General features: G+C 40.0%; 2 protein-coding genes across 6 annotated transcripts in view; one reads left to right on the forward strand and one right to left on the reverse strand.

Annotated features, from left to right (window-relative positions):
• PRKN (parkin RBR E3 ubiquitin protein ligase) overlaps nt 1-26052 on the reverse strand; it is a 1214524-nt gene extending 1188472 nt beyond the window's left edge. Inside the window, exon 1 of one of the 4 annotated variants that reach the window (XM_043888525.1) lies at nt 25886-26040. Coding sequence is in view for 1 of the 4 variants with exons in the window: in XM_043888524.1 (XP_043744459.1) it covers nt 25886-25892 (7 nt within the window). In the remaining 3 variants the exon portion in view is untranslated. Of the gene's footprint in view, nt 1-19844; nt 19907-25885 lie in introns of those variants that run through there. The other 3 variants (XM_043888524.1, XM_043888522.1, XM_043888523.1) reach the window with 3 other exon arrangements.
• A 99-nt stretch (nt 26053-26151) lies between these two features.
• Nucleotides 26152-27100, forward strand: part of PACRG (parkin coregulated) — a 505425-nt gene continuing 504476 nt past the window's right edge. Inside the window, exon 1 of one of the 2 annotated variants that reach the window (XM_043888529.1) lies at nt 26152-26643. In XM_043888529.1, coding sequence (XP_043744464.1) covers nt 26488-26643 — 156 coding nt within the window. In that variant the 5' untranslated portion in view covers nt 26152-26487. The remainder of the gene's footprint in view (nt 26644-27100) is intronic. The other variant, XM_043888530.1, reaches the window with a different exon arrangement.

The raw sequence follows: 27100 nt of genomic DNA on the forward strand, positions 1-27100 counted from the left end.
ACAGAGTATCTGTTAACTGTGGCAAACTCTGCTGGTTGCTTTGTCTCTCCCTCCTTGTTACCAGAATCTGGTATCATGAGGGGTAGCCGGGGGCCTAGATTTTAAAAAAACTATATTTCACAACCAGAGGTGGCCATAGAACAGAGTCCTTGTTACTGGTGTTACTACACCACGGGTAGGCTGTGGTGAAGTCCTTTACAAGGAGATGGGTGGACTGTTTTGCTACATTTTGCCATTGGCCCTTTGCTCCTTTTGTCTTCTTGTCTGTAACTTCATGCGCTGGCTAGTGTTCAAGAACCACCATATCAGCATGAGGACCCCAGCTAAACCCTAACGACCGTGGCTCCCGAAGCCCAGGTGCCTCACGTTTCTGTGGCCCCTCATCAGAAAGACTGTGTTTTTCCTCTTGCACCTCATGCATCCACAAGTGCTTGGCCCCAGGGGAGAATCCACTGACACGCAAACCTCCTTCTATGGCTCCCCACCCCCGTCCCCCCAAGCCATGCACTTGCCACCAGGCTTTCTGCTTCTCTTCACCCTGTACTACCTTCAGGCAGTTGTTCTATATTATGTCCCAGATTTACAGCTATTTCCCTTTGAGGTAGGAGATTCCAGTAGGGTACAAATCCCTTATATTTGCAAGTAGAATATGTTAGAACTGCTAGAATATACACATTACTATGAACAGTTTCTTGAACAGAGAGTGGTACTCGTAAAACCTGATCCGGTGATAGAGTTCACACAAACAATCCTACTTGAACGTTTTTTGAAGAGATCTCCATTGTCCACTAAAGGTTTTGTCAGCCATTTTACAAATATCATTAAACTGCTCCTAAGTATGGTTAAGGATTAAGTGATGGTTGGTATAGCCTATAGATAGTCACTGGGATAGAAAAATAAATCAATACTTTTCAGACTATTTCAGGTAATGTAAGTCAGTGGATACATTTAGACTACTAGGTGATGAACAAACTGTGAGGAAGATGTTGGAGAAGTATATAAAATCATTATTGCCATTTAAAAACGCTATTGAAGAGAAAAAATAACAAAAATACATTAATGGAAATCAATATATATAATACTAACATATGGAGGGAAAAATGCTGCTGCTGCTGTTTAATTGCTAAATCACGTCTGACCCTTTGCGGCCCCATGGACTATAGCCCACCAGGTTCCTCTGTCCATGGGATTTCCCTGGTAAGAACACTGGAGTGGACTGCCATTTACTTTTCTAGGGGATCTTCCTGACCCAGTGATCAAACTCTCGTCTCCTGCTTGGCAGGTGAACTCTTTACCCTCAGCAACCTGGAGAGCCCTAGAGGAAAAAATGCATGCCTCTCCCCTGCCAAGCTACTGTATTACAGCAAAATAAACAAGGCTAGGGTTAGAGAAATGAATCAATTCCTTCTATACACTGTGCTGAAATTCTGAATAGATAACATCTGGTAAATTGTGAAATATGATTAGTATACATAGCACATTGGAGATCACCAATAACTTAGCCTTTCTATAGTAGCAGATCATTTAAAAATAAATAGTTTAATGTGTGATCTATTCTGTCCATTTCTTGTTATATTTTTCAAAATCAAATATGAAATAAAAGCTAATTTTAAGAATAAAAATGACTCCAGTGTCTGAAGTCTGAGTTATTAAAAGAATAATGAAGCTATTAACAAAAGTAAGTTGGAAGAAACTGATTTAGGCAGAAGAAAAAGAGATTTTATATTTCAAGTATGTTCAATATGCATAAACAGTAGGACAATCCTTGGTTTTTGCCCACCATTTTTAGTACGGTACAAGTGAAACAGCAGAAATTTTGACAACACGAAGATTCTGACTCTTCGCATCTGAACGTCACTCACTTCCTTGTCTGGTGGCCTCCAGCAAGAGGGTAAGATTTGCTTTCCTCCATAGAAAAATTGTGACCACAACATCAAACGAGAGGGTTATCTTTTGAGAATTAACTGGCATAATTCGAGTAAAATACCAGCAAAGAGTAGGTATTATATGTTAATATCTCCCCCCACCGCTTTCTCCTTATTATTCTCATTCTGAAACCCAATTTTGGTTCTGTATGAGTATTCAACTTGAAATTGATTTGTTTGCTAACCATCCTTCAACATGAAATACTCATATCAATTGCACCTCCTTTACCCCTGTTCTTTACAAAAGCTATACATTCTTCAAGGCCCAATTAAAGCCTCATCTTTATGATGAATAAACAATCATTCCAATCTGTACTGATTTTTCCTTTCCTAAAATGTTTCGTGACATATGTTTCTATTAGCTATTTATATATATATATAGATAAATATTTATTATATAAAATAAATATATATAAACACAAATATTTAAATAATATATATAAATATATTTATATATAAATATATTATTATATATATATTAGCTATATATATATGGCTTGTCTCCCCAACTAAACACAAGCTTCTAAACAGCAAAATCCGTGTCTAGAATTGTTCTAGTTTGTAACACTGGACTCCGGCTCTCTTCAGAGATCAATAAAAAATCTTGCTGAATAAAGAAATCAGTGGTGGTAACTATTAAAATCTGAGGACTAATATTGATTCAGATATACCCAGCAAACTTAAAAAATAACTTAAGTCATTTTTCTTTAGTGTCAACTGGTGAGAAAACCAAAATTCAATATGATTATAATTGAAACGAATAAGAAAAATAGCTACTGGTTTGACCTAAAAAGCATTGCTTAAATGAGATACTGTAATAAGGTAGTTTTGTAAACTATCCTATACCATAATATTTAGCAAATGCACAGATGGCAAGAATTAAGAACGGAAACAGACTTTTGTCAGATTCTTGATATAATCTAAAGTAAGAGGTTTAAGTAACTTAAAAGTAATTTTTTAGTTTGTGATGCATTCTTTAAAAAAGTAGCTCACCGGGTCAGCACTGGAATTAAACCTATTACAGCAGTGAAAAGTGAAAAGTGTCACTCACTCAGTTGTGATCCCATGGACTGTAGCCTCTGTCCATGGAATTCTCCAGGCAAGAATACTGGAGTGGGTAGCCATCCCCTTCTCCAGGGGATCTTCTTGACCCAGGGATCAAATTCGGGTCCCTGCATTACAGGCAGGTTCTTTACCATCTGAGACACCAGGGAAGCCCTACTCTAGCAGTAAACTACATAAACTACCCATCATTTTAAATGTGACAAAAATAAACCCATTTATAAAGAAGTCAAGCACACCAGTCCATCCTAAAGAAGATCAGTCCTGGGTGTTCACTGGAAGGACTGATGTTGAAGCTGAAACTCTAATACTTTGGCCACCTGATGCAAAGAGCTGACTCATTTGAAAAGACCCTGATGCTGGGAAAGATTGAGGGCAGGAGGAGAGGGGACGACAGAGGATGAGATGGTTGGATGGCATCACCGACTCAATGGACATGAGTTTGGGTAGACTCCGGGAGTTGGTGATGGACAGGGAGGCCTGGCGTGCTGAAGTCCATGGGGTCGCAAGGAGTAGGACACGACTGAGCGACTGAGCTTAACTGAACAAACACCCTGGTGTGCCAGTGAATTTACCTAGGACTTGAAACAACGCAGTAAGATAGCCGATTCTGAAAAGGCAAGCATCAACAAACAAGAGTCCTTGTGCACAACTCAACTTTTAACACTTCAGTTATGACTTCATCACTGATCTTTGGGGTTAGCAAAAGTATAGCTATATGACCTCATTCTTTACTTACACACTCACATACCACACACACACACACACACACACACCACAAAATAAAAACCAATAGAAGCTTATGACTGTATGTGGAGAACAGTTTCATTTATAAACAATTTCCATGTATCTTCTATTGAAAAAGTACTTAAAAACCGCAGTAGAAAAAAAAAAAAAAAAAAACCGCAGTAGAATGTCTTTGTAAAACTAAATATCTCCTGCAAATTGATGTCTTTAAATTAAAAGTTGAATATTATCTTGATAATTGTTCTTTAAGGTCAAAAAAGCAATAAAGTAATAATAATAAAAAAAAACTTAAAGAACCAAAATTTTATACAGTAACATTTAGGTAAGGTCTACAGATTAAGGAACTTCAGGCATCATACATTTTTCAAGATATTGAAATTAATGTTTCTAAATATCTGTTATGGTATATTTATTCCCCAGTTTAAAATTGTTCCCTTGAAAGAAATGTTGAGTAGTTAAACAACAAAAGTCCTCTATTTTGAAAAAAAAAATTTTTCTAGTTCCTCCATAGATGGCCATTGCAAAGAACTTTAAACCACTCCAATTCTCAGCTGATAATATACAGAGAGCAGATACACACAAAAGCTTCATTTAGATAAAACGAGAAAGAAAACTACCATTTCCTGATTTCCTCCCTTATCCCTCCCCATACCACCTTGATTCTGCAAACGGCAGAATAAATGAAAGCTCCTTTCCTCTACATCAACTCCTTTGTCCTCTGAAGGTTGCCCAATCATATTCATCTCCTAAAATGAAGTAAGAAGCATTTCAAAAGCTGTATTCACATTAAATCAACTTTCTGATTCCTGCATTGCAGGAATACAGCAATGTAATCACATCTTAAATTGGCTTACAGCAGGCTGTCTACCTTATCCCAGTTCTCAGGATTGATGAAATGAATAGTTTTAAAATAGCACTTTTTGAAATGACATGAGAATTAATAGTGCATAATTATCTCACTGTTGACAAGTGAGAGATGTTTAACTCCTTAAATGAGCTTTCCTAATGAATCAGCGTCAGAGAAAAGCTTCATTGCCATTACATTGTTGATTGATATCTAGGACTATAAAACCATTAAGGCATATTAAAAACCAACTTTTAAAATCATTTAGGTAAAAATTAAATGATCCAAATTTCACTTAATATTTGGCATATCTTAAGATTTTACATAAATTTCAGTATTTTCTACATAATGGATTACTAGGAAAATCTTATTTTAACATTTGTCAACTAAGAAATGTTCAACCTTTCTCTAGAATTTCCACAAAACAGACTTTAGTATTAGTATTAGACTCTTTATTATCAAAAAGAAAAAATTTGAAAAGCAGCATTTAGAATGTTTCTGAAATGTTTGAGAAATCTAATGAAAGATCAACTATAACACAATGAAATAAATCTTTGTGCTTTTTAAAATAAACTTTTAGTACATGTACAAAATTTATTAAGGTGTTATTTTAACTACATTAAACTTTACCATTTTATATTAATTCCTTGTCCCTAATTCACATTAACTCATAGCTATACTGTTCAGTTCTGTATTTCAAATCTTGTGGGTAAAACCAAAACAGATTCACATTTCTAAATACCTGGAAAAGAGAAAAACCAGCACATTCCCAGCAGCAGGGCTATGTGGATGAAACATAATATAAACCAGTTGTTTTTTTTTTCCTGTATCTTTCACACATGCCAACTGTCTACTTTGAGAATGTTTTCAGGCGCTGGGCTAAGAACTTCCTATTTAATCCTGGAGCCCTCCACGGAGATAGATAACATTATCTCCACTTTACAGATGAGGAAGGCAGGGCTTCCAGAGGCTCCTGTTTCACAATCACACAGACAGAAACGAGCAGAGCCCCTCGATAAACTGAGACGACCAGGATCCGAGACAGCAGTGGCCACAACATAGAGGCAGCCCTTCTGCCTAGAGGCCACAGACGGTGTTGGGAGGAAGGGAGGTTTGCTTCATAATCAAACCCCTTACTTAGGAGTTCATGCTTCCCAGGTGGCGCCTGGTGGTAAAGAAACCGTCCGCCCATGCAGGAGACCTAAGAGACACAGGTTCGAATCCCTGGGCCGGAAGATCCCCTGGAGGAGGGCGTGGTGACCCACTCCAGTATTCTTGCCTGAGAAATCCCCATGGACAGAGGAGCCTGGTGGGCTACAGTTTCTAGGGTCGTAAAGAGTCAGACACAACTGAAGCGACTCAGCACGCACATACTTCACGAGTTCAGCAAGGCCTTGGGATGGATAAATTTGGGACAAAGATTCACAGTCTTTACCTGATATCCTCTTTAGTTAGCATCAGAGAGAGGGACTGAAGAGCTTAAAAACAGAGACTCTGAGAGTGAAACAGTGAGAGCAAAGGGTGAGGACAGTGTCCACCCAGGCTCTCAGAACTAACAGAACTGCCTGACCCGGCAGCGCCCTCCGCCTGGGCAGAAGGGGCCCAGCACCACCAGGCGCGGGCAGACCACGGGAGGCTGTGGCCAGAAGGGGGCGTACCCCAGGAGGGATGCTGGAGAAACGAACTCTTAATATCCTTTAGGAAACCAGAGTCTCTGTATCTGCATTCCTCCCCATGTACAAATCCTACCATTTCTTCTCCCAAACTCCCTGGGAGAGTGAGCCTCTGCAATGAAACTAGATCATGAGCAGCCAGCTTCAGTCTTCTCAGGTTTCCAATAAAATAATTAGATACATGAATGCTTCAGGCTATTCCAGACCCTACATCAAAGCTCACTGGACTAGTTTGCTAAACTGACACACCTGAAAATGTTTTAGGAGCAATGCACTCTGAGTTCCAAATATGACGTCTTCAAAATCAGCTAAGAAGTTTTAGTCAAGCTATTTTATAAATATTTGTGAATGTGTATAAACATGTTCTGAATAGAAAAAAAAAAAAAGCTAGATTTGATTTCCTCATTGGCAAACTAGAGGTCACCGAGGGCCATTTCGTGAAGAATATTAAATTAATTATTATATGTGAATGGGCCTGGTAGAATCTAGCACCAGTGGGTGCTCAAAGATGATATTTGAATTGCAAAACAAAAGGACTTCATATTTTATTTATACTGCAAAAATCTACCAAGAAAAAAGTATTCTCATTAACCACTTTTAAACTATATCAAATAATTGTATTTACCAAGAGTATAGAGATTTAAATTGGAAAACAAAAACATACTGGGAACTGAAGCGTTTCAAAGGTAAAGATGTACTTCAAGTTATCACTTTGTAATGTTCCTTTGTTTATTCTTTTATTTGCTATCTTCAACAACAAAAATGAAAAATGTTAAAATAAAAAGGGACTTTTTAACAAGTTCTAGAAATTATCTTCCAGTTTTTTAACATCTGTTATGGAAGCCCTCCACACCGGCCATATCCAAGCTTGCTGTCAGACAAGCACTGACAGGGTGTTTGTGGTGGGGCCTGGGGAGCAGCTGTGTGCAGAAGTGGGGTCAGGGGTAAGGCCCTCACTTAGTCGCCCCTCCCCCGGCCAGCCTTTAAGTGATACCCTTGAAAATTCTTTCCTCACTAAAAGGAACATGGTTTTAGAACCAGCTAAATGGCAATATCATTTGCACTCATAAGTGTATAGATGGAAACTTTTAGGCTACAGGGTCAGTTCAAATATTCTGGACCCCAGATCCCACTGACTTGACCAGAAACACCCTTAATCAAGTCGAATCTGGTAGTACTTTAAGAACTCATGCTCCAGGGTATAAAATCTAGATACCCCTCTTCTGTATTGCCATTTAATGAGCAGTATCAAACCTCTCGGAGGCAAGGAACTGACTTTTTTGAATGCTTCCCTCAAAATAATGAGGTTTGGAGAATAGCTGTCAGTCATGGAAAGGCATCAAATGTTGTATGATGACCTCCTGAAACCTTATTCCAAAAGAAAATTGGAAATTAAAATAATACAGCTAACCGCTTGTAAAGTTTACAAGATTCTTATCTGCTCTGAAAACATGAAAAGAATCAAATTATCTTCTTGGCCAGAGAAACTCGGGTTCTGTTTTTAAGGCCCTACTCTGCAACCCTCAGTCAGCCCTGTAGGAAGGTAATTCCCAGGGCCAGAGGGAAAGACCCTGAGGCCTCTCAGAAGTAAACGCAGAGAGCTAAATTAAGGTGCTCAGACGGGCATGCACAGGTTGTGCAGAGCATAGCTGTTTGACTCCCGTGGATTCCAGAGCAGAGCGCTAAACACTTGTTTATTCAGAGAGCAGGTACAGAATAAAGCAGCAGAAACACTGCTTTCTCAGTCTTCCCCTCCAGCTCCTGCTAATCAACGGGAGTCACACCGCTAACAACCTCACACGAGGGTCTTAAAATGCAAGTTTTAATGATATTTCATTGTAGTGTCCTTGTACCCCAACGCGTTTATTATGTGTTCATTTTACCTGTGTTAGAGAGAGCACGAGCGAGCCCATAGCAGGAAAACTGCTCTTGTGAGAAAGAAGGACATAAAATCCAAGCGATGAATTAAAGAGGCAAATGAAGGAACTCTTTTCCTTTATTAGAAATAGAAGAAACAGATTGTGCTCGTCTCCCGAGGGCCCACAGCCGCGCTGCGTGGAATTCAGCCAGCTTCAGTCACAGAGCTCACTCAGGAGTTTTGCTCTGTGAAAAGAGGAAGCCAGATGGGCTATTTACTTTCAACAAGATAATTCTGGAGGAAATTGTTGTAAGTCAAAGAAACTTTTTAGCTTCATCTGCTATTTTAGCCTCTAAACTAGATTCAGGAGGCAGGCAGGGAAGGTTCTGTTAGTGAAGAAATAGAGGAGACCTGGAATGGGGACTGGGGAAACAACAGAGGGCGCAGAGTGAATGTGGGCGGTGGTGTTACCCAAGTACAGCAGCTTCACAGACACGCCACCTGGGCTCACATCCTCATTCCACCAGCCACTCACTATGACCCTGGACCAGCAGTCTCAGCCCCAGAGCCTCAGTGTCCTCCTGGGTATCCCGGGGACCATATGGGTCACAGGATGGTGCGAAGATTAAATGGCATAACGCAGGTACACCACGTAAAATATAACACAAAACACAGATCTCAGTAAACACTGGGAATTATTTTTCTCCATGTCACTATCTCTCCCATTTACAAAATATAAACAATCTATCATATACATACATATGTACATACAGGTATGTGTATGTGACTATATTCTTAAGAGCATAGTAAGAGTGAAATGTTATATTAATCTACCGATCATACTTGATGAAATCTGTATATGTGAAAACAACCTCTCTTTTATTTTGCTGCCACAGGGAAAGAGTAATATAATCCAGATAATTTTATCCTTGGGTCAAGAATTTTAAAGGGGTTTTTCTACATAAAATTACTTCTTTAAGAAAAACAACTGTGAAAAGAATATAAAAAAGCTCATTAAATTGTGTTAGAATTCTCATAAATATAAAAGATGCTTCCTAACCAAGAAAGCAAAGTTTTCTCCATCAAGCAGTAAATAATGGCTACTGGGATGAAAAGTCATCTAACAGCCACATTTTTAGGATATATAACATATAAATAGTGTTTATTAAGCAAAAACTAAAAGTATTCAGGTTAAGTTATGGAGTCACTAAGCATCCAAGTTAACCTACCTTTTTTTTTTTCACACTTATAATATTTTGAATGATAACTGATAATTCTAAGATAATAAAAGATACTTTCTGAATGATGCAATATATAATTACATTCAGTCTACTATTTTTACCACGGCAGGAGAAAGGAATAAAATTTTACAAAGATTATTCAACACGAAGGACTAAAATAAACAGATTTAGTTTCACTTGGTTATCTTTGGCTTCATTTTGAGAAAACCACAAATATTCCATTTCAATTTGTTTATATTAAAGAAACAGCATCACTATTTTTTGGTAATACATTCTCCTCCTGAAGGGGAAAATAACCCAAAGAAATGATCAATTTATGGGTTCAGACAGGACAAATACAAGAGCACATATTTTAAGACTAAAAAATCTAACAAGATTTGTTACTACATTTACTTTTCTGTATCCTTAGTGACAATCCAGCTGTGCACCAAGTAAACAAAACAAGTGAGGAGGCTCACTTATGCTCGCCATCACAGCGGTGGGCGTCTCAAGCTTTATAAACGGTCATCAGGCCATCATCTGCAATGCAAGCCCACTTCATGCCTGGCATTCCTCTGGGCCATATCTGAGCAAAGGGAACTGTTGCCAATAGGACAACATGCATGCAACTCGCTGTGCCATGAGTAATAGGGCCTTTGTCTCTGACCCATGAGTCTTTTGTCTTCTGACAGCATCCACGATACATTAACTGGCTAACTTATTAGATTTTAAGTAAAGAAAGTGCTGCACTCAATATGCCAGCAAATTTGGAAAACTCAGCAGTGGCCACAGGATTGGAAAAGGTCAGTTTTCATTCCAACCTCAAAGAAAGGAAATGCCAAAGAATGCTCAAACTACCACACAATTGCACTCATCTCACACGCTAACAAAGTAATGCTCAAAATTCTCCAAGCCGGGCTTCAACAATATGTGAACCATGAGCTTCCAGATGTTCAAGCTGGTTTTAGAAAAGGTAGAGGAACCAGAGATCAAATTGCCAACATCCGTTGGATCATCGAAAAAGCAAGAGTTCCAGAAAAACATCTATTTCTGTTTTATTGACGATGCCAAAGCCTTTGACTGTGTGGATCAGCACAAACTGCAGAAAATTCTGAAAGAGATGGGAATACCAGACCACCTGTCGTGCCTCTTGAGAAATCTGTATGCAGATCAAAAAGCAACAGTTAGAACTAGACATGGAACAACAGACTGGTTCCAAATAGGAAAAGGAGTACATCAAGGCTGTATATTGTCACCCTGCTTATTTAGCTTATATGTAGAGTACATCATAAGAAATGCTGGGCTGGATGAAGCACAAGCTGGAATCAAGATTGCTGGGAAAAATATCAATAACCTCAGATATGCAGATAACACCACCCTTATGGCAGAAAGCGAAGAAGAACTAAAGAGCCTCTTGACGAAAATGAAAGAGGAGAGTGAAAAAGTTGGCTTAAAGCTCAACATTCAGAAAACTAAGATCATGGCATCCAGTCCCATCACTTCATGGCAAATAGATGGGGAAACAGTGGGTGACTTTAGGGCTCTAAAATCACTGCAGATGGTGACTGCAGCCATGAAATTAGAAGACGCTTGCTCGTTGGAAGGAAAGTTATGATCAATCTACACAGCATATTAAAAAGCAGAAACATTACTTTGCCAACAAAGGTCTGTCTAGTCAAGGTTATGGTTTTTCCAGTAGGCATGTATGGATGTGAGAGTTGGACTATAAAGAAACCTGAGTGCCGAAGAATTGATGCTTTTTTTTTTTTTTTTAATTTTTATTTATTTTTTTATTTTTTTTGTCATACATTGATATGAATCAGCCATAGATTTACACGTATTCCCCATCCCGATCCCCCCTCCCACCTCCCTCTCCACCCAATTCCTCTGGGTCTTCCCAGTGCACCAGGCCCGAGCATTTGTCTCATGCATCCCACCTGGGCTGGTGATCTGTTTCACCATAAATAGTATACATGCTGTTCTTTTGAAATATCCCATCCTCACATTCTCCCACAGAGTTCAAAAGTCTGTTCTGTATTTCTGTGTCTCTTTTTCCGTTTTGCATACAGGGTTATCGTTACCTTCTTTCTAAATTCCATATATATGTGTTAGTATGCTGTAATGTTCTTTATCTTTCTGGCTTACTTCACTCTGTATAAGGGGCTCCAGTTTCATCCATCTCATTAGGACTGATTCAAATGAATTCTTTTTAAAGGCTGAGTAATATTCCATGGTGTATATGTACCACAGCTTCCTTATCCATTCATCTGCTGATGGGCATCTAGGTTGCTTCCATGTCCTCGCTATTATAAACAGTGCTGCGATGAACATTGGGGTGCACGTGTCTCTTTCAGATCTGGTTTCCTCAGTGTGTATGCCCAGAAGTGGGATTGCTGGGTCATATGGCAGTTCTATTTCCAGTTTTTTAAGAAATCTCCACACTGTTTTCCATAGCGGCTGTACTAGTTTGCATTCCCACCAACAGTGTAAGAGGGTTCCCTTTTCTCCACACCCTCTCCAGCATTTATTGCTTGTAGACTTTTGGATAGCAGCCATCCTGACTGGCGTGTAATGGTACCTCATTGTGGTTTTGATTTGCATTTCTCTGATAATGAGTGATGTTGAGCATCTTTTCATGTGTTTGTTAGCCATCTGTATGTCTTCTTTGGAGAAATGTCTGTTTAGTTCTTTGGCCCATTTTTGAATTGGGTCATTTATTTTTCTGGAATTGAGCTGCAGGAGTTGCTTGTATATTTTTGAGATTAATCCTTTGTCTGTTTCTTCATTTGCTATTATTTTCTCCCAATCTGAGGGCTGTCTTTTCACCTTACTTATAGTTTCCTTTGTAGTGCAAATTGATGCTTTTGAATCGTGGTATTTGAGAAGACTCTTGAGAGTCCCTTGGACTGCAAGGAGATCAAACCAATCAATCCTAGGGAAAATCAGTCCTGAATATTCATTGGAAGGACTGATTTTGAAGCTGAAACTCCAGTATTTTGGCCACCTGATGCGAAGAACTGACTCATTTGAAAAGACCCTGATGCTGGGAAAGACTGAGGGCAGGAGAAGGGGACGACAGAGGATGAGATGGTTGGATGGCATCACTGACTCAATGGACATGAGTTTGGGCAAGGTCCAGGAGTTGGTGATGGACAGGGAGGTCTGGCATGCTGCAGTCCATGGGGTCACAAAGAAATGGACACAACTCAGTGACTGAACTGAACTGAACTGAGAGTAACTATCAATTCCCAGATCCAACATGCTTACTTCTGGCTAGAACCACTCATGATACTTGATATAAAGCCCAGTTAGGGCAACCATCCCCACACTTAATGTTCCAGTATGAACTTATGTAGATGTTCTAGTATTGAAGCTACTCATCCTAGATTCTTCGACAGAAGCAATAAAAAATTATTAACATGAGAATGTAAAAACCAGGGTCATTTCCGTACCTTCTAGAATCTAAACCTATGAGTTCTCCTATTGGGCCTCAACATAAAATTAAAATGTTACCCTTCAGTTCCACTTCCCCCATAGCAAAACTCCTATGAAGCGAAACCATTAATACCACCACACTGCACTTCAGTGTGAAGTAGAAAAGTATTAAGTATATGAGACAGTCACAGTCTAGTTTAGGGGAAAGGGAGAATTGAGATATGGCCAAGATGGGGAAGGAAATAAATAAGGAGTGCTACTAGCCACAAACAATATATATACACATTATTTTTTATTCTAAGCCTGATTTTCCAAAGTACCAACAATCAATTGACAAACAATAAGCCTATACTCATGGAGGCAGAAAAATAGCTAGGAGACCACTATTTATAAAATTAAGGCCATAATTTATAAATTAACAATGGGGAGGGAAATCAGGAAAAGTTGCAAGAGTCTGGGAATAAAAGAGTTGAGAAATATTTTAATTTCCATTGTCAAAACTCCTACACAAGCAAAGTATGTAAGGTTCAAAATTCACCTTCAGAAATGTAAAAAAAAAAAAAAAAAATTCAAGTTCCACTTAGTGCTTTGTGTATGACAGTGCCAAAGACCTGTGTATTAATTATTGCGTGTGTGCTCAGTTGCTTAGTTGTATCTGACTCTTTGTGACCCCATGGACTGTAGCCTGCCAGGCTCCTCTGTCCATGGGATTCTCCAAGCAAGAACACTGGGGTGGGTTGTCATTTCCTCCTCCAGGGAATCTTCCCGACCCAGGGATCAAACCCACGTCTCCTGCACTGGCAGGTGGATGCTTTATCACTGAGGCACCAGGCACCCTATTATCTAGTACTTTCTGTTAAAAGCAAAGGAACAACTTGAAAAAGAGGGTGAAATAATAATTTAGAAGCAGAGTTATAAAAGTAGTTTAATTTCTAGACTTCTGTCTGTATATCATATATGATCAATAAATATTCTAGATTTACTGCTTTACAATGTATATACATTTTTTAAATGTGCTTCAAATTAGGAAAATCCACATTATTTCAGAAAGTAACTTCATATTCACTTCTCTCCATAATTCATTAAAAATAAAAATAAATGGTTTTTGAGAATAACCACAGACATGAGTTTGATGGATGACCATTTCTCTGCCCACCCACTGTGAGCCATGAGGAAAAGGTAGATATGTTTATTCATAGAGTTCTGTATTCTCATGGATAACTGATGTTGCTGGCATATGCTGTTACTTAATTACACCAAGGCAGAATAAATGCCTGATGCAAAGCCACTGCTGGAGTTGTGCTCGCTTACTATAAACAGATACAAATATTTTGAGGAGAGTTAAAAAGGCAGCTTAAAACTCAACATTCAAAAAATAAGATCATGGCATCCGCTCCCATCACTTCATGGGAAATAGATGGGGAAACAGTGGAAGCAGTGACAGACTTTATTTTCTTGGGCTCCAAAATCATTGCAGATGGTGACTAGAGCCATGAAATTAAAAGACACTTGCTCCTTGGGAGAAAAGCTATGATCAACCTAGACAGCATATTAAAAAGCAGAGACATTACTTTACCGAGAAAGGTCTGTCTAGTCAAAGCTATGGTTTTTCTAGTAGTCATGTATGGATGTGAGAATTGGACTATAAAGAAAGCTGAATGCCAAAGAATTGATGCTTTTAAACTGTGGTGTTGGAGAAGACTCTTGAGAGTCCCCTGGACTGCAAGGAGATCCAACCAGTCAATCCTAGGGGAAATCAGTCCTGAATATTCATTGGAAGGACTGATGTTGAAGCTGAAGTTCCAATACTTTGGCCACTTGATGCGAAGAACTGACTCACTGGAAAAGACCCTGCTGATGGGAAAGAATGAAGGTGGGAGGAGAAGGGGACAACAGAGGAGGAGATGGTTGGATGGCATCACCAACTCGATGAACATGAGTTGGAGCAAGCTCTGGGAGTTGGTGATGGACAGGGAAGCCTAGTGGGCTGTAGTCCCTCGGGTCACAAACAATTGGACACGACCGAGCAACTGAACGGAACTGAACTACCCACATTTTAAAAAGGTTAAACTTTAAACCTATCTCATAAATAAGATGAAAGAACATCTTTAGAATAATTCTGAAAAAAAAAAAAAAAAAAACCCAGCTTCATTTCTTTGTTTTAGAACCAGGACTTCTGTGTCATCCAGGGTCTCTATCCAGTGGACCTGAGGAGGAGGTGAGTGAATACTCTAGGTAGAAGACTGTACAGATGACCTCAGAGTCAGTCAAACACAAAGAGCTCACAAACAAATCCATTTTCCCTATTAAAACCTCCCTCAGAATAATTAAAATGAATTCCCACTCAAATTAAATTGCCTTGTAGTTTTGTGTGCAAGGCTTTAGACGTTATAAACACTCCTTGACTTTGGCCTGCCAGGTTTCCTCAATCAATCATGCAGTAGCCTAAAATTAAATTGAAATGATTGGATCAAGGAAAATCAAATTTTTTAACATTTAGGTTCAGTAATGTGATTATGAAGCTTTTAGTGATATTGTAATTACTTTGAAGCTTCGAGCATATGTTTCTACTGAGAGTATTCCATGGAGAAAAGCTGCATTAAGGAAACAAGTAAATACAGACCCCAATGATGCAAAAATAAATTTGTTGTAAAGCTAAAAGCTAAAGGTTGGAAAAGAGACAATGCATTCATGTAATTTATACTCTAAACATCCCGTGTAGAGTAACCACTTTAAAATCCTAGCTCGTTCCAGAATTAAAATAATGTAATGGCCTCCCTCTAAGGGCAAGCATTAGAGAAGCAATAAAGAGAAACAACAGTAAAGGACAGGGTAAAAAAAAAAAGTTATTGTCCTGTGCAAGCTCCAATTTTTTGCACAGAAAAATGTGACAGACTAAAATTTCTCTCTCGAAATTAATGAACCATTGTCTCAGAATTTGAGATGCTTTAATACACTTAGTCATTACCAAAGTAAAAAACCAAAAGAGTTACTACCCTATTTATTAATGTTTTCATCCATTTCAACACTCATTGAGATTACGCTGGGTTTGGGGGCTACAAGATAAATAAGGTAACATGGTCAAGGCAAATAGGAAGGGTGACTGGAGAAGGCAAAATGAGAGACAAGACAATAGTGTGCTCTCCATTTCTCCTCTGCTTCATACTTTCATTCATTCAACAATTATTTACTATGTATGAAGCATACATAATATAATTGAAACATCCTCCTTTCCTCAAGAATAAGGCAGGTAAATAAACACATAACATTAAAATGGAATGATTTAGGTCTTCAAAGTTCAACAGGAGAATGATTCCATCAAATAATCTATAAACACAGATTTTTGGAAGGATTTGTCTATTCTGATTATATCAAGGCATAGCTAATCATCTGAATCACTTAAAGATCCAACATAGGAAGCGGTGCATTGGACTCACACCATTTAATTTGGCTGATGTCAATTTTATTCACTTTCAGCCACTGGTTCTCCTATTTTCTGCTGTCAGAGAGGAGGCCTGACTCACAATGTTCACCTGCCACTGACCACGGCAAGCTTTAACTGTTTGCTTCCTCTGCCCAAATGGGCCTTACAAGTCAACACAGTGTCCACTTGTTGCAGACATGCTACTCTTTACTAAACTGGGACAGACCGGATCCCTATTGCTGTAATTCCTGGGTCAGTGAAAAGTAAATGAGGGAGACAACATAACCCTGCTGCCAAAGCTTTCTAAAAATAAGCCTGAACAGGCCCATTCTTAACATTAAGACCTAATGGTTCCTCATTACTTATAAAATAAAACCTGAATTTTCCAAACAGGCCCTGCCCTTCCTCCCCTGATTGTTCTTCCCCCTTCTTATGCTCTGTCCTTGTCCATCCCACTTCCTCTGCGCAGCACGGCCCCTCCAGACTCTGCTTCCAAGTCCCCAGGCCCTCTGGTTTGAGGTCAGCTCAAACACCACCTCTGCTCTGGAGGTCCCCCAGCTTTATCACACAAATACACGCTTCCATTATAGCTTCTGCTGTGGCTGATCATTACTTTACCTGAGTACATAGCATCTTCAAGAAATCATGAATTCCTCACTACGTTACAGAGACTCGGAGGTGTCTCAGGTCATAACTTAGGGTCTCAATGAGAGTTTGTTGATGTGAACATTTATTTTCTTCTTTTATCCAATAAAAATGAACTCTTGATTTCTTATAAATCAAATTCTGCATCTATTTAACAAATGTATCCCATACTTCCTTTAGAGTTTCTCCTAACAATGCATAATGGAATATTTTCCAAATACTTCAGCTGAAACTGCCTCATGAAACCCAAATTCCACACAGACATCTTTTAAAAAATGAACCAAATTAAGTTTGATTCTTTTCTTGCCTTTCATAACTTTACTGGGATTTATATAAAACTTCTGTGTATTTCCAACCTAGCCTGATTAGTTATTATTTACAAGGGTAGTTCAGTTCAGTTCAGTTCAGTTCAGTCGCTCAGTCATGTCCGACTCTTTGCAACCCCATGAATCCAACACACGGGAGCATTGAGTGTCTAACATTCATAGTGAACTGGCGAATCAAAAATCAAAATGTACATAAAAGGGCTATTTGCTCCCGCTTTGCCTGATCATGTGCTATTGCATGGAGTCATATTTCCTGTCAAAAGCATAACAAAGCTTCCTGCGCTACAGGATCCAAATGAGCAGCCTGGTACAGCAAATCACCCAGATGCAATTCACCATTTCAGTCCTGGAGTGTGGCCACATGTTCTTTTGTCACCTGGGAAAACTACCTTGAAAACTGAGTTATGTCCTTGGCCAGCTTTATCAACTAGTCCACACATACAGACACACACACACACACACACACGCTCACACAATGCTAGATTCCCCATGTGTAACATTATTGTATCGCCACTAAATGACCCCAGAAAAGGAAAAATCAAGTAACATAGCTGTCAATGTAATGTCCTGTATCGGTCATCCTTAGTTCATAAGAAGACACTTTAAAACCAGATTTCAAATGGTGAAGGCCTTAATGGTGACTGTGGTAGGCTGGACAGACCACCTCAGTGTCTCCATATGCTAATTCCTAAAATCTGTAAGTGTGACCTTGTATGGCAAAAGGATCTATTAAATTAAGGATCTTGAGATGGGAGGTTATCCTAGTGATTCCTAAATGTAACCACAGCCCTCTTAAAAGAGGAAGACAAAAGGAGATCTGACTACAGTGAGAGAGAAGGCACGACCCATAGAATAGAGACAGAGGGAGGCAACCAGGAGTCGTGGAGCCAGCAGCCTGGACAAGTGGCAGAGGACTCGCCACAGAAGCTTCCAGAAGGAACAAGGCCTGCTAACACCTGGAGTTTAGCTCTTTAAAACTCATTTTGGACGCAGGACCTCCAGAACTGTAAGAGAATACGTCTGTGTTGTTTTAAGCCACCAAACTCCTGCTAACTTGTTACAGCAGCAACAAGAAGCTAATACAGTGATTGAGTCATGCCTCAATGGTATACAATACTATCGAAAAAACCTAGTGAAATTATGGTACCAATATTTGTTTTTCTGGAAACACTGCTTTTTTGACCAGAACTTGAAACTACTAGAAGTACGCTACCATGGCTAATTTATTTGAAAATTTGTCACAAAAGTATAATCAGTTCTATACATATTTTAATCAACGATACGTCTGCCTATCCTTAAGCCTAGGTTTGTAACAGTTACTGCATTTTGTTCTATTTCCAAAATATTTACATGCTTAATGCTGAAGATCTGAAAAAACACAGAAAACCATATTAAAAAAAAAAATCCCAGGACCCAAAGGTAATAATTTTGAGGTACACATCCCAGGATTTACACATATATAAATGACACCTAATGCTCTAGCTTTCATTTATGGTAAGAAAGCTCTTACAATAATTAAAAAAAAAATCTTTTTTAACTATCAAAGAATTTGCAAATATTTATCAGTCTTAGATCATTAATGTTGATCATCCTGTTATCATCATTTGTTGAGAACAAAAAAACAATCATGTCATCCCAGAAACCAGACCTCAAGTGGCATTTCCACCTTCCTCTAACTTCATAGGCATAACCTGTATTCTACTGAGCATAAAATGATTAAATTGGGTACAGAAGTCAGAAGAGATATCTAATAAATTTATACATGAATAACTGTGACAACCATAACTGGACTCAACAGAGAAGTTCTTTATATGTTAGACCCCCAACACAAATAATTCTAGAACTTCCCCTCAATCCCTCCCCTCCAAAGCAGAGTTATAAAATATGCTTCAGTGCTGCACAGTACCCAACAATTGCCGGTGTATAATGGCGAGGATACAGACTCAGTGCGAAACTCTAGCATCACACACTATGAAAAAGATGGTTTGATGCCTTTCTTGAAATCAAGTTGATGGGAAAAAGAAAATCAATACACTTGATAAGAAACTCTGCAAGCAGTAAGCAAAAACAAATGCATACACACACACACACACACGGGAAATAGAAAAGAAGAAAACCCTAGAGAAGACGACAATAAAGGAAGAAATTCCCTTACCTACCACTAACTGGGCATGTTACCAGTTCCGCAATGAACAAGAGTAGGAAGTAAATGTCAGACCTCCACTATATATCACTTCCTGTTTATATCATGTAACTCTGTCCAAACTGACTGCACAGTAAAACACATACAATTCCCACCCAACACTATGAATTCAGGCAATCATTTAAAAACATCTTTCGAGAGTGTCACACAGATAACCAGACTTAGTGGATGCCAATGACGTGTGCAGTCCACATCTGCTTGTGATCAGCATCCCTGAAAGGCAGCAACTCAGATCAAGCTGCCCCAGTTGAGCTTAAATCTGAACCTCTCACTGCACGAGGACTCACCAGGGAACTGGAAAGGACTTCAAGCCAGCGTTCAAGGGCAGAGAGAACACCAAGAGAATGAATTATTATTCCTGAGACTTTATATTTCTCCAGACAAGTAAGCCTAACTCCTGCCCTGTCCTCAAGCCGGCCCAAGGTTCTTCACTCCCCAAAACTCTGACTCAAGGGGAAAAAAAGTAATCAGGACCATATTACCCTGAAAGCAAAATGTAGAGGCTGGGCCCACGAGTAGTTCAGTTTTACTGCAGACAACTCCCGAGAGAGAGAGAGAGAGAGAGAGAGAGAGAGAGGTCCAGGGGAGGAGCCATGGCAGGGCTGGTCTCTTTAGTCACACGATTCCTGACCCAACCCTCGGGAACACTTGTATAACCAGCCAAGCCCTGTGGAAAGCCCAGAGGCGAACAAGGAAAGAGCTCACCTCTTTAATTAGTCAGCAGCCGCTTCTGTGAGCGCTGACAGAATCAAAGAACGTGGGGAAGAAGAAAATGAGGGGAGAGACCAGGGGGAGTACAAATGGGTGATAAAAGCAAAGGTTTCCCTCAGAAACACACACATCCCAAACCCCGTCCTCTTTCTCCACGTTATTAATACAAGGTGAATCGCGGGTGTCTCTTTCCTTTCTTCCCATGTTCTGGAAAATGAATCTACTCTGAACAATAAGCTTAAAAAATGACTATATAGTTGCAGAGGGGTTCATCTCAGGTGATGTTATTTACACATTGAAACTTCAAAAATCATTTAATTGCAGGGCTAACTGGTACATTCATCAATCACAGGGATAAATAAAGAACATGTTTCAACTGGAACACTAATATTAGCTTCCTAACCACTACTACTTTCCTGTCCTAACTTGATAAGGGTCGGGGTTTAAGGGACAGGGAAGGTTTGTATATACTGTATATAGAGATTTTTCTCTCTCTGATGCTAAGGTCTCTAATGTTATCCTTTATGGGGAACCCTATTCAAATCTTACAGTACGAGTCAACTTGGGAAATCATCAAGAACTCATCAATACTCTTAAAAATACAAATGTTCTAAGATGGTCTCAATACATGGGCCAAGCATATAAGCAAATAAGCCTGGAAGGTGAGCTGCAACATAAATCTATGTCTTTAATATCACAAAACTTAAGAGAGAAGCCATTCAGATTACTACAAAGAAGCATTTAAAATGAGCTCATTAAATTCAAATTAAAACAGAAACACTATATAAGCAATGGGCCACAATTAACAGCTGAAGAAACAGCAGGTAAGAATTTCCATTGATCAAAAAACTAAAAACTAACAGAATAAAGTATTCTGCACTGAAATGGCTTTCATGAATATGAAACATTATCAAGTAAGAACTTTTTTTTCTGAATTTTTCAAAGAGGTTTGGAGGTAGAAATGGATTTGCATGTCTTAATACAAAGTGCTTTCACTGAATCATTTTCAAGCAATGAAGCCAGGAGGTTTCAAAAAAAAAAAAAATGCAGACTTCAAAAAACCCTTAGAAATAGTTCCAAAGTTGAAAAGGGCACAGAGTCATCATTTTCGAGTCTTTGGACCCAAAGAAGAACTGTACATAATTACAAGAAATCTATGCAAAAATGGAGACCTTCTTTTGTGACACAATTGTACATCATCATCAACAGCTGTCAGCCTACGTCGGGGCCTGAGATGTAGGGTTGTTTCTCATCTAAAATTTTTGACATGGCAGAGCAAGAGACAATACACAGTATATTTAACTGAAATGTAAATTCTGAGGCTTTAAAATTCACCACATACAAGCTTTAAAACTAACATGCAGACTTGTGGTCAAACAGTACAGTTAGACCGTACATTCAAGATGGCTTTTTTCCTCCGTTTATTTTTGTTGTTGTTGTTAATTCATGTATCCCTGGCACCCAGAACAGTACTGGGCACACAGTAGATACTCAATTACTGAATGTGCTGTCATGGAAATAAAGCACGATAAAGTGAGAAGTGAAGGGGTTTTCTTCTTAAATTCATTTGAAAAATTAAAATATATTGTTTCTCATCTATCAGAAAGGCAAAAATATTTTATGCTACTCGGGGGCAACGTGGACATGCACAAATGCTGTTGGAGGGGGCAGGGACACACGGACAGTTGTGCACTCCATGCACTGTTTAAAGGCAGTAAGTTTAGGGCGGGGATGGGGCAGGGAGAGAGGGCAAACCCAGTAGGTGCTTTGCTGTGGAGAGCTGGGTCAGTTCTGGGCAAGATGTCTTTTTGTAATTTCTTCCGCTCACAGGAGTAGGATAGCTCTTTGCTGCCTTGCTATGGTGGACAGAAGTGTAAAACACGGTGATTTCTTTTAAACAATTTGGAAATACCTAGCAAAACTCAAAATCTACAAACCTTTCTTTTTTAAATATGTATTTATTTATTTGGCTGTGGTGGGTTTCAGTGTGGCACATGGGATCCTTGATCTTCACTGAGGCATGCCGCATGTGAGATTTAGTTCCCTGACCAGGGATGGAATCCAGGCCGCCTGGATGGGAATGCGGAGTCTTAGCCACTGGACCACCAGTCTTAGCCACTGGACCACCAGGGAAGCCCCTCTACAAACCTTTTAACTAGAAAATCCACTCAGAGGTTGTAATATTCTTACTTTACATATAAGCTTACATATGCAAATAAAATGATATGGACACAAACACTCCTAATGACAGCAACTGTCTATAAACCTGCTGTATGCTCATTTATTGGAGACTATCTACATAATTTATGGATATCCATTAAATACTAGACAGGAATAACTGTAGGGTCGATCTGCACACGCAGATTCATAAGTTTTCTAAGAGATGTTAAGTTAAACAAAGTACAAAAAAGGTTGTTCTAATTATTTTTTTTTAGATCACTAAAAATCATTTTTAAGACATTGAGTTTGAATTTCAATATTGGCAACATAATTATATATATGTATCTCCATGTACTTTAGGGTTTCCCCGGTGGCTCAGTGGTAAAGAATCCACCTGCAATGCAGGATCCACGGGAGACCTGGATTCAAGCCCTGGGTCAGGAAGATCCCCTGGAGGACAGCAGGGTAACCCACTCCAGTATTCCTGCCTGGAGAATCCCATGGACAGAGGAGCCTGGAGGGCTACAGTCCATGGGGTAGCAAAGAGTCAGACACGACTGAAGTGACTTAGCACGCACACACTCCTGTACTGGGTGTACATGAGTACATCTGATACTACTGAAATACCTAAATTTAGGTCAATACAACATACATATAGGATACCACAAATGTCACTATTAAAACAGTTTTAAACACAAAACACTGTTAATTTTAAAAGGGTGAAATATAATTTTAAGAGAAATGTCAAAATTTATATTTTTTTCTTAGTTGAATTTTCTTAAGCTTTTTATTCTGGTTAATATTATCTTAAAGTCCTCTCCATATTTCTCAAAAAATAATAATTTTTCACCTACTTAAGTTGTTTCTGTAGCTGTCTGAGTCAGGGCATTTAACATATTAATCATAATCTAACTGGGACATGTAGTACTTTTGAAACAGTCTCTGTGCCAAGAAAGAATCTTTGAGTTTTGAGAACGTAAAGGAAGATAATTTTATTGGTAGTGAGGAAATCAATTGCCCTCACTTTTATTCTACCAAGAAATGCAATTTCTGGTTTTCCTTAACAATGAGCTGGGATTTAAAATAAAATAGAAATGGAGCCCACCAGGCTCCTCTGTCCATGGGGTTCTCCAGGCAAGGATACTAGAGTGGGTTGCCATTTCCTCCTGCAGGGATTCTTTCTGACGCAGGGATCTAAAGCACATCTCTTAGTCTCCTGCATTGGCAGGCAGGTTCTTTACCACGAGCACCACCTGAGCAGCACGCATGTCTTTAAACAAAAAATAAAATCACCTCCATATATAAATTAATGTATATTTTTAATCTTCAGTACATCACTGGATATAGACTATAATGCCTTTCCTGGCTCCAAAGTTTAAACAGAAACAGGAAACTCATCACTCCAAGACCTTCCTTCAATTGCTCCCACTTTTACTTACTTTTGGCATTATTCAACACAACCAAGTCCAAAATTGGCAGTTAAGATATTTATTACAATATACCCACTAACAGGCAATGCAACTAGTTGAGTAGCTGTACAGAATAATTTATTGTACACTGTCCACATGGTTTTCACATGTAAAGTATTTTTCTCGGGAGAGAACATGGATTATTTATAATATACTTATTATTATTTATAGAATTATTTAATAATTAAATTATTTATAATTAAGAATTATTTATAATATACGTATTTGCACTGTGTAAAACAATAGCTGGAGTATGAGAAACAATACTTATAAAACACCATCTTATATTCTCCCTGTACTACCAGTTATTAATAAATGTCTAATCATCAGATCTAAAGATAATCCTCTTCCTTCCCGTGTCTGTAAATCCCAAACTAAACTGCCCAAACATAGCTCATTCTAACAAAATAATTTATATAATCATCGGTTAGAGAACAATTCAGAATTAACTGATGACTTTTAGATCTTAAATTCTTGCCTTTATATAGCTTTGCGTTCATGTGTGCTAGGTTGCTTCAGTCGTATCCAATTCTTTGCGACCATATGGACTGTTGCCCACCGGGCTCCTTTGTCCATGGGATTCTCCAGGCATGAATACTGGAGTGGGTTTCCATGCCCTCCTCCAGGGGATCTTCCCAAGCCAGGGACAGAACCTGTGTCTCTTATATCTTCTGCACAGGGAGTCAGCTTCTTTACCACTAGTACCACTGGGGAAGCCCTGATATAGCTTTACTGTAAATTTATTTCTTTTAGAATTATCCATGTACCAGATTATGTTGAATTAAAATAAAATCTGTACAACTGTCTTCAAGACAAGGTGTAGACTATTTTTTCCGGTAAAATACGGACAGCATGAATTTTGGAAATTTTCATATTTTTCTGATTCAGTTCAGATTTGTGTTTGAAAATGAATCTTTTGTAACTGTCACCTAAAAAGGCTCAAAATATTCACAAAAACTTATATATTTTTCTTAATTAGATAACCCATTCATCAGAAACCACATCGTGTTAGAAAAGTGAAAAATTGGACAACATCCTTAGGTTTTACATTGTTGCAAAGTGTCAGTTAGTTGGCACATTCCTCCTAGTGTTGGATAGAACGTTGCAGATTTTAACATTAGTCTAATAAAGTAACTGATGTAAGAAGAGTTTATCAGTATGTAGAAACTTACATACTTTTTAAAAATCACCTTCCATCTTCTTGCAAAAACTACAGTTGACTTCACAAGCACTTGAGGCAATCAAAAGTGCTTTAAGTGGCATCCAGTCAAGAATAACACCCCCCCCCCAAAAACACTCACCAAACCAATTAACACACAGTCTAGAGGAAATCTGTCATAATAAACTCCCCAAGGAGCAATGTTTTGTAATCACACCGTACATTTCCACTAATTTTCAGAGATAAACCTTTAATTTTTGGCTTAACAATCCTGGAAAAGGGGGACTCTTCCAGTCTTCTTTACTATAGTGTTTATAAGCAATTCTAACAGCCACTTCCAAAGCTTTATTCACAAAAATTCAGCTAGATCATTCTGCATATATATACATAAAGATTTTTATATTTTTTTTTAAAAAAAGGTTGTTGCATAATGAATCGTAAATCCATTATGCTGGAAGTTTTAACCCTTGCTCTCATTCACTATTAATTATTCTTTCATCTCAGACCTCCAAAGAGATTATCTAGAAGACAAAAATCCAATAGAGTAAGAAGTTCAAATACACCTGCCGAAATTTCGTTTGACCTCAAGCACCATCACCAGGTACCGGTCTATTCAAGAGTTGAGCGCTTCGCTACGGTTTCCCTTCAAGAGTTCCCCGGACAGTGTGGGTCCCCCACCCCGTCCTCAGGGGGAAGACAGCCCCTCAAGGCGCTCCGAACTGGCGCGGGAAGAGGGGGTTCCCCACGGACGCCCGCACTGGAGCGGGCGGTGCGCTCGCCCAGGGCCCGCGGGACGCAGCCTTCTCCTCAAGAGGCCCCCCTGGAGAAGGCGTCTCCGGGGGGAAGCCTGGCAAGGCGGGCGCGGGCGGGGCTTGGGGAACAGACACACATGTCTTCTCGGGGAGCCGGCGGCGCGTGCTGAGGGGAGCGCCGACACCGCCACCGGCCACTGACAGCGGGCACCCGGGGGTCCCCGCCGGGCGGGGCGGCGCAGAGACGCTGTACCTGGCAGGTACCCACGTACCTATCATGGCCACTGGGCAGGCGGACGCGGCCCGCCAGGCGAGCAGGGCCCCACTCGCACCCGGGCGCCCGCCTGCGCCTCACACGAGCGGCGCTCCGGGGTTAAATCATCCGAGACGCCCCTCCCCCTCCTCCCCCGGCGCCCGGCCCTCGGAACGCGCACGCGCAAACGGCACGCCGCCCGCGGCCTTCTGGGAGTCGTAGTTTTCACTCGTTAAGTACCGCCTCGGGTCGGTAGCCGCCCGCCGCCCGCCTCCAGCCTCCTGCCCTTCCGGCCTGAGGCCCAGGAAACGTGTACGTCACCGGGAGGCGGGGCCATCCGGCCTCAGTGTTGACGCGTCGCTTAGCAACCGGGAGGGTTACCTTTGGAAGCTTGTGGCAGCTCTGGCCTCGGCCCTGCCCTCTTCCCGCCCCTCCCCTCCCCTCAACTCCCCGCACCTAGGAGCTGCCAAACATCTGGATCGACCACTGCTACGAAGGGGTTGAATTTCTACCATTAACGCGCCTTTTTCCATTTTTTTCCCCCGACCTCCTTCTCACATCCATAAATCTCACTGACTCTTTTACTACACGTTGTTTGAGAACAAGACATTTTCTAGGAAGATGGTGGCAGAAAAAGAGACCCTGAGCTTAAACAAATGCCCAGCCAAGCTGCCGACGAGGACCAAGCTCCTGGCCCAGCAGCCGCTCCCGGTGCACCAGCCTCACTCCTTGGTTTCTGAGGGCTTCACAGTCAAAGCCATGATGAAAAACTCAGTCGTAAGTGATCTTCCCGAATCGAATGCACTCGCTCCCAGTCAGGGGACCCCAGGTTGCTGAGGTTGGCTGGCCCTAGGATGGATTCTGAGCCCATGTTCTGGGTGCTCTTCGCCCAAAATGGCAATTTATTCGGCCAGTAGCAGACGGTGCCCAACAGAGTGTGGAGGTCCAGGCTGGGATGTTAGAAGGGGTCTGGGGCAACTGATGAACTGTGCCCGTTTCTAAGCACCTTCCTAATAACTCAGGGTTTCTAGACCACCTGAATTTATCCTTCAGCTATATACACAAAGAAAGATCCCCTTTACTTATTGATTCCTAAACTAGCCCCACTCAGAAAAGCGACTTATAGAAGGAGAGGGCTTAGAAATCGAACTCCCTTGCAAAATTTAACATTTCTGATGTACAGCTGGGAACCTAAACTCATTAACAATAAGAAATTTCATCAGTTCAACCTAGA

This window comes from Cervus elaphus, chromosome 26 (assembly GCF_910594005.1).
Source record: "Cervus elaphus chromosome 26, mCerEla1.1, whole genome shotgun sequence".
Taxonomy (NCBI): domain Eukaryota; kingdom Metazoa; phylum Chordata; class Mammalia; order Artiodactyla; family Cervidae; genus Cervus; species Cervus elaphus.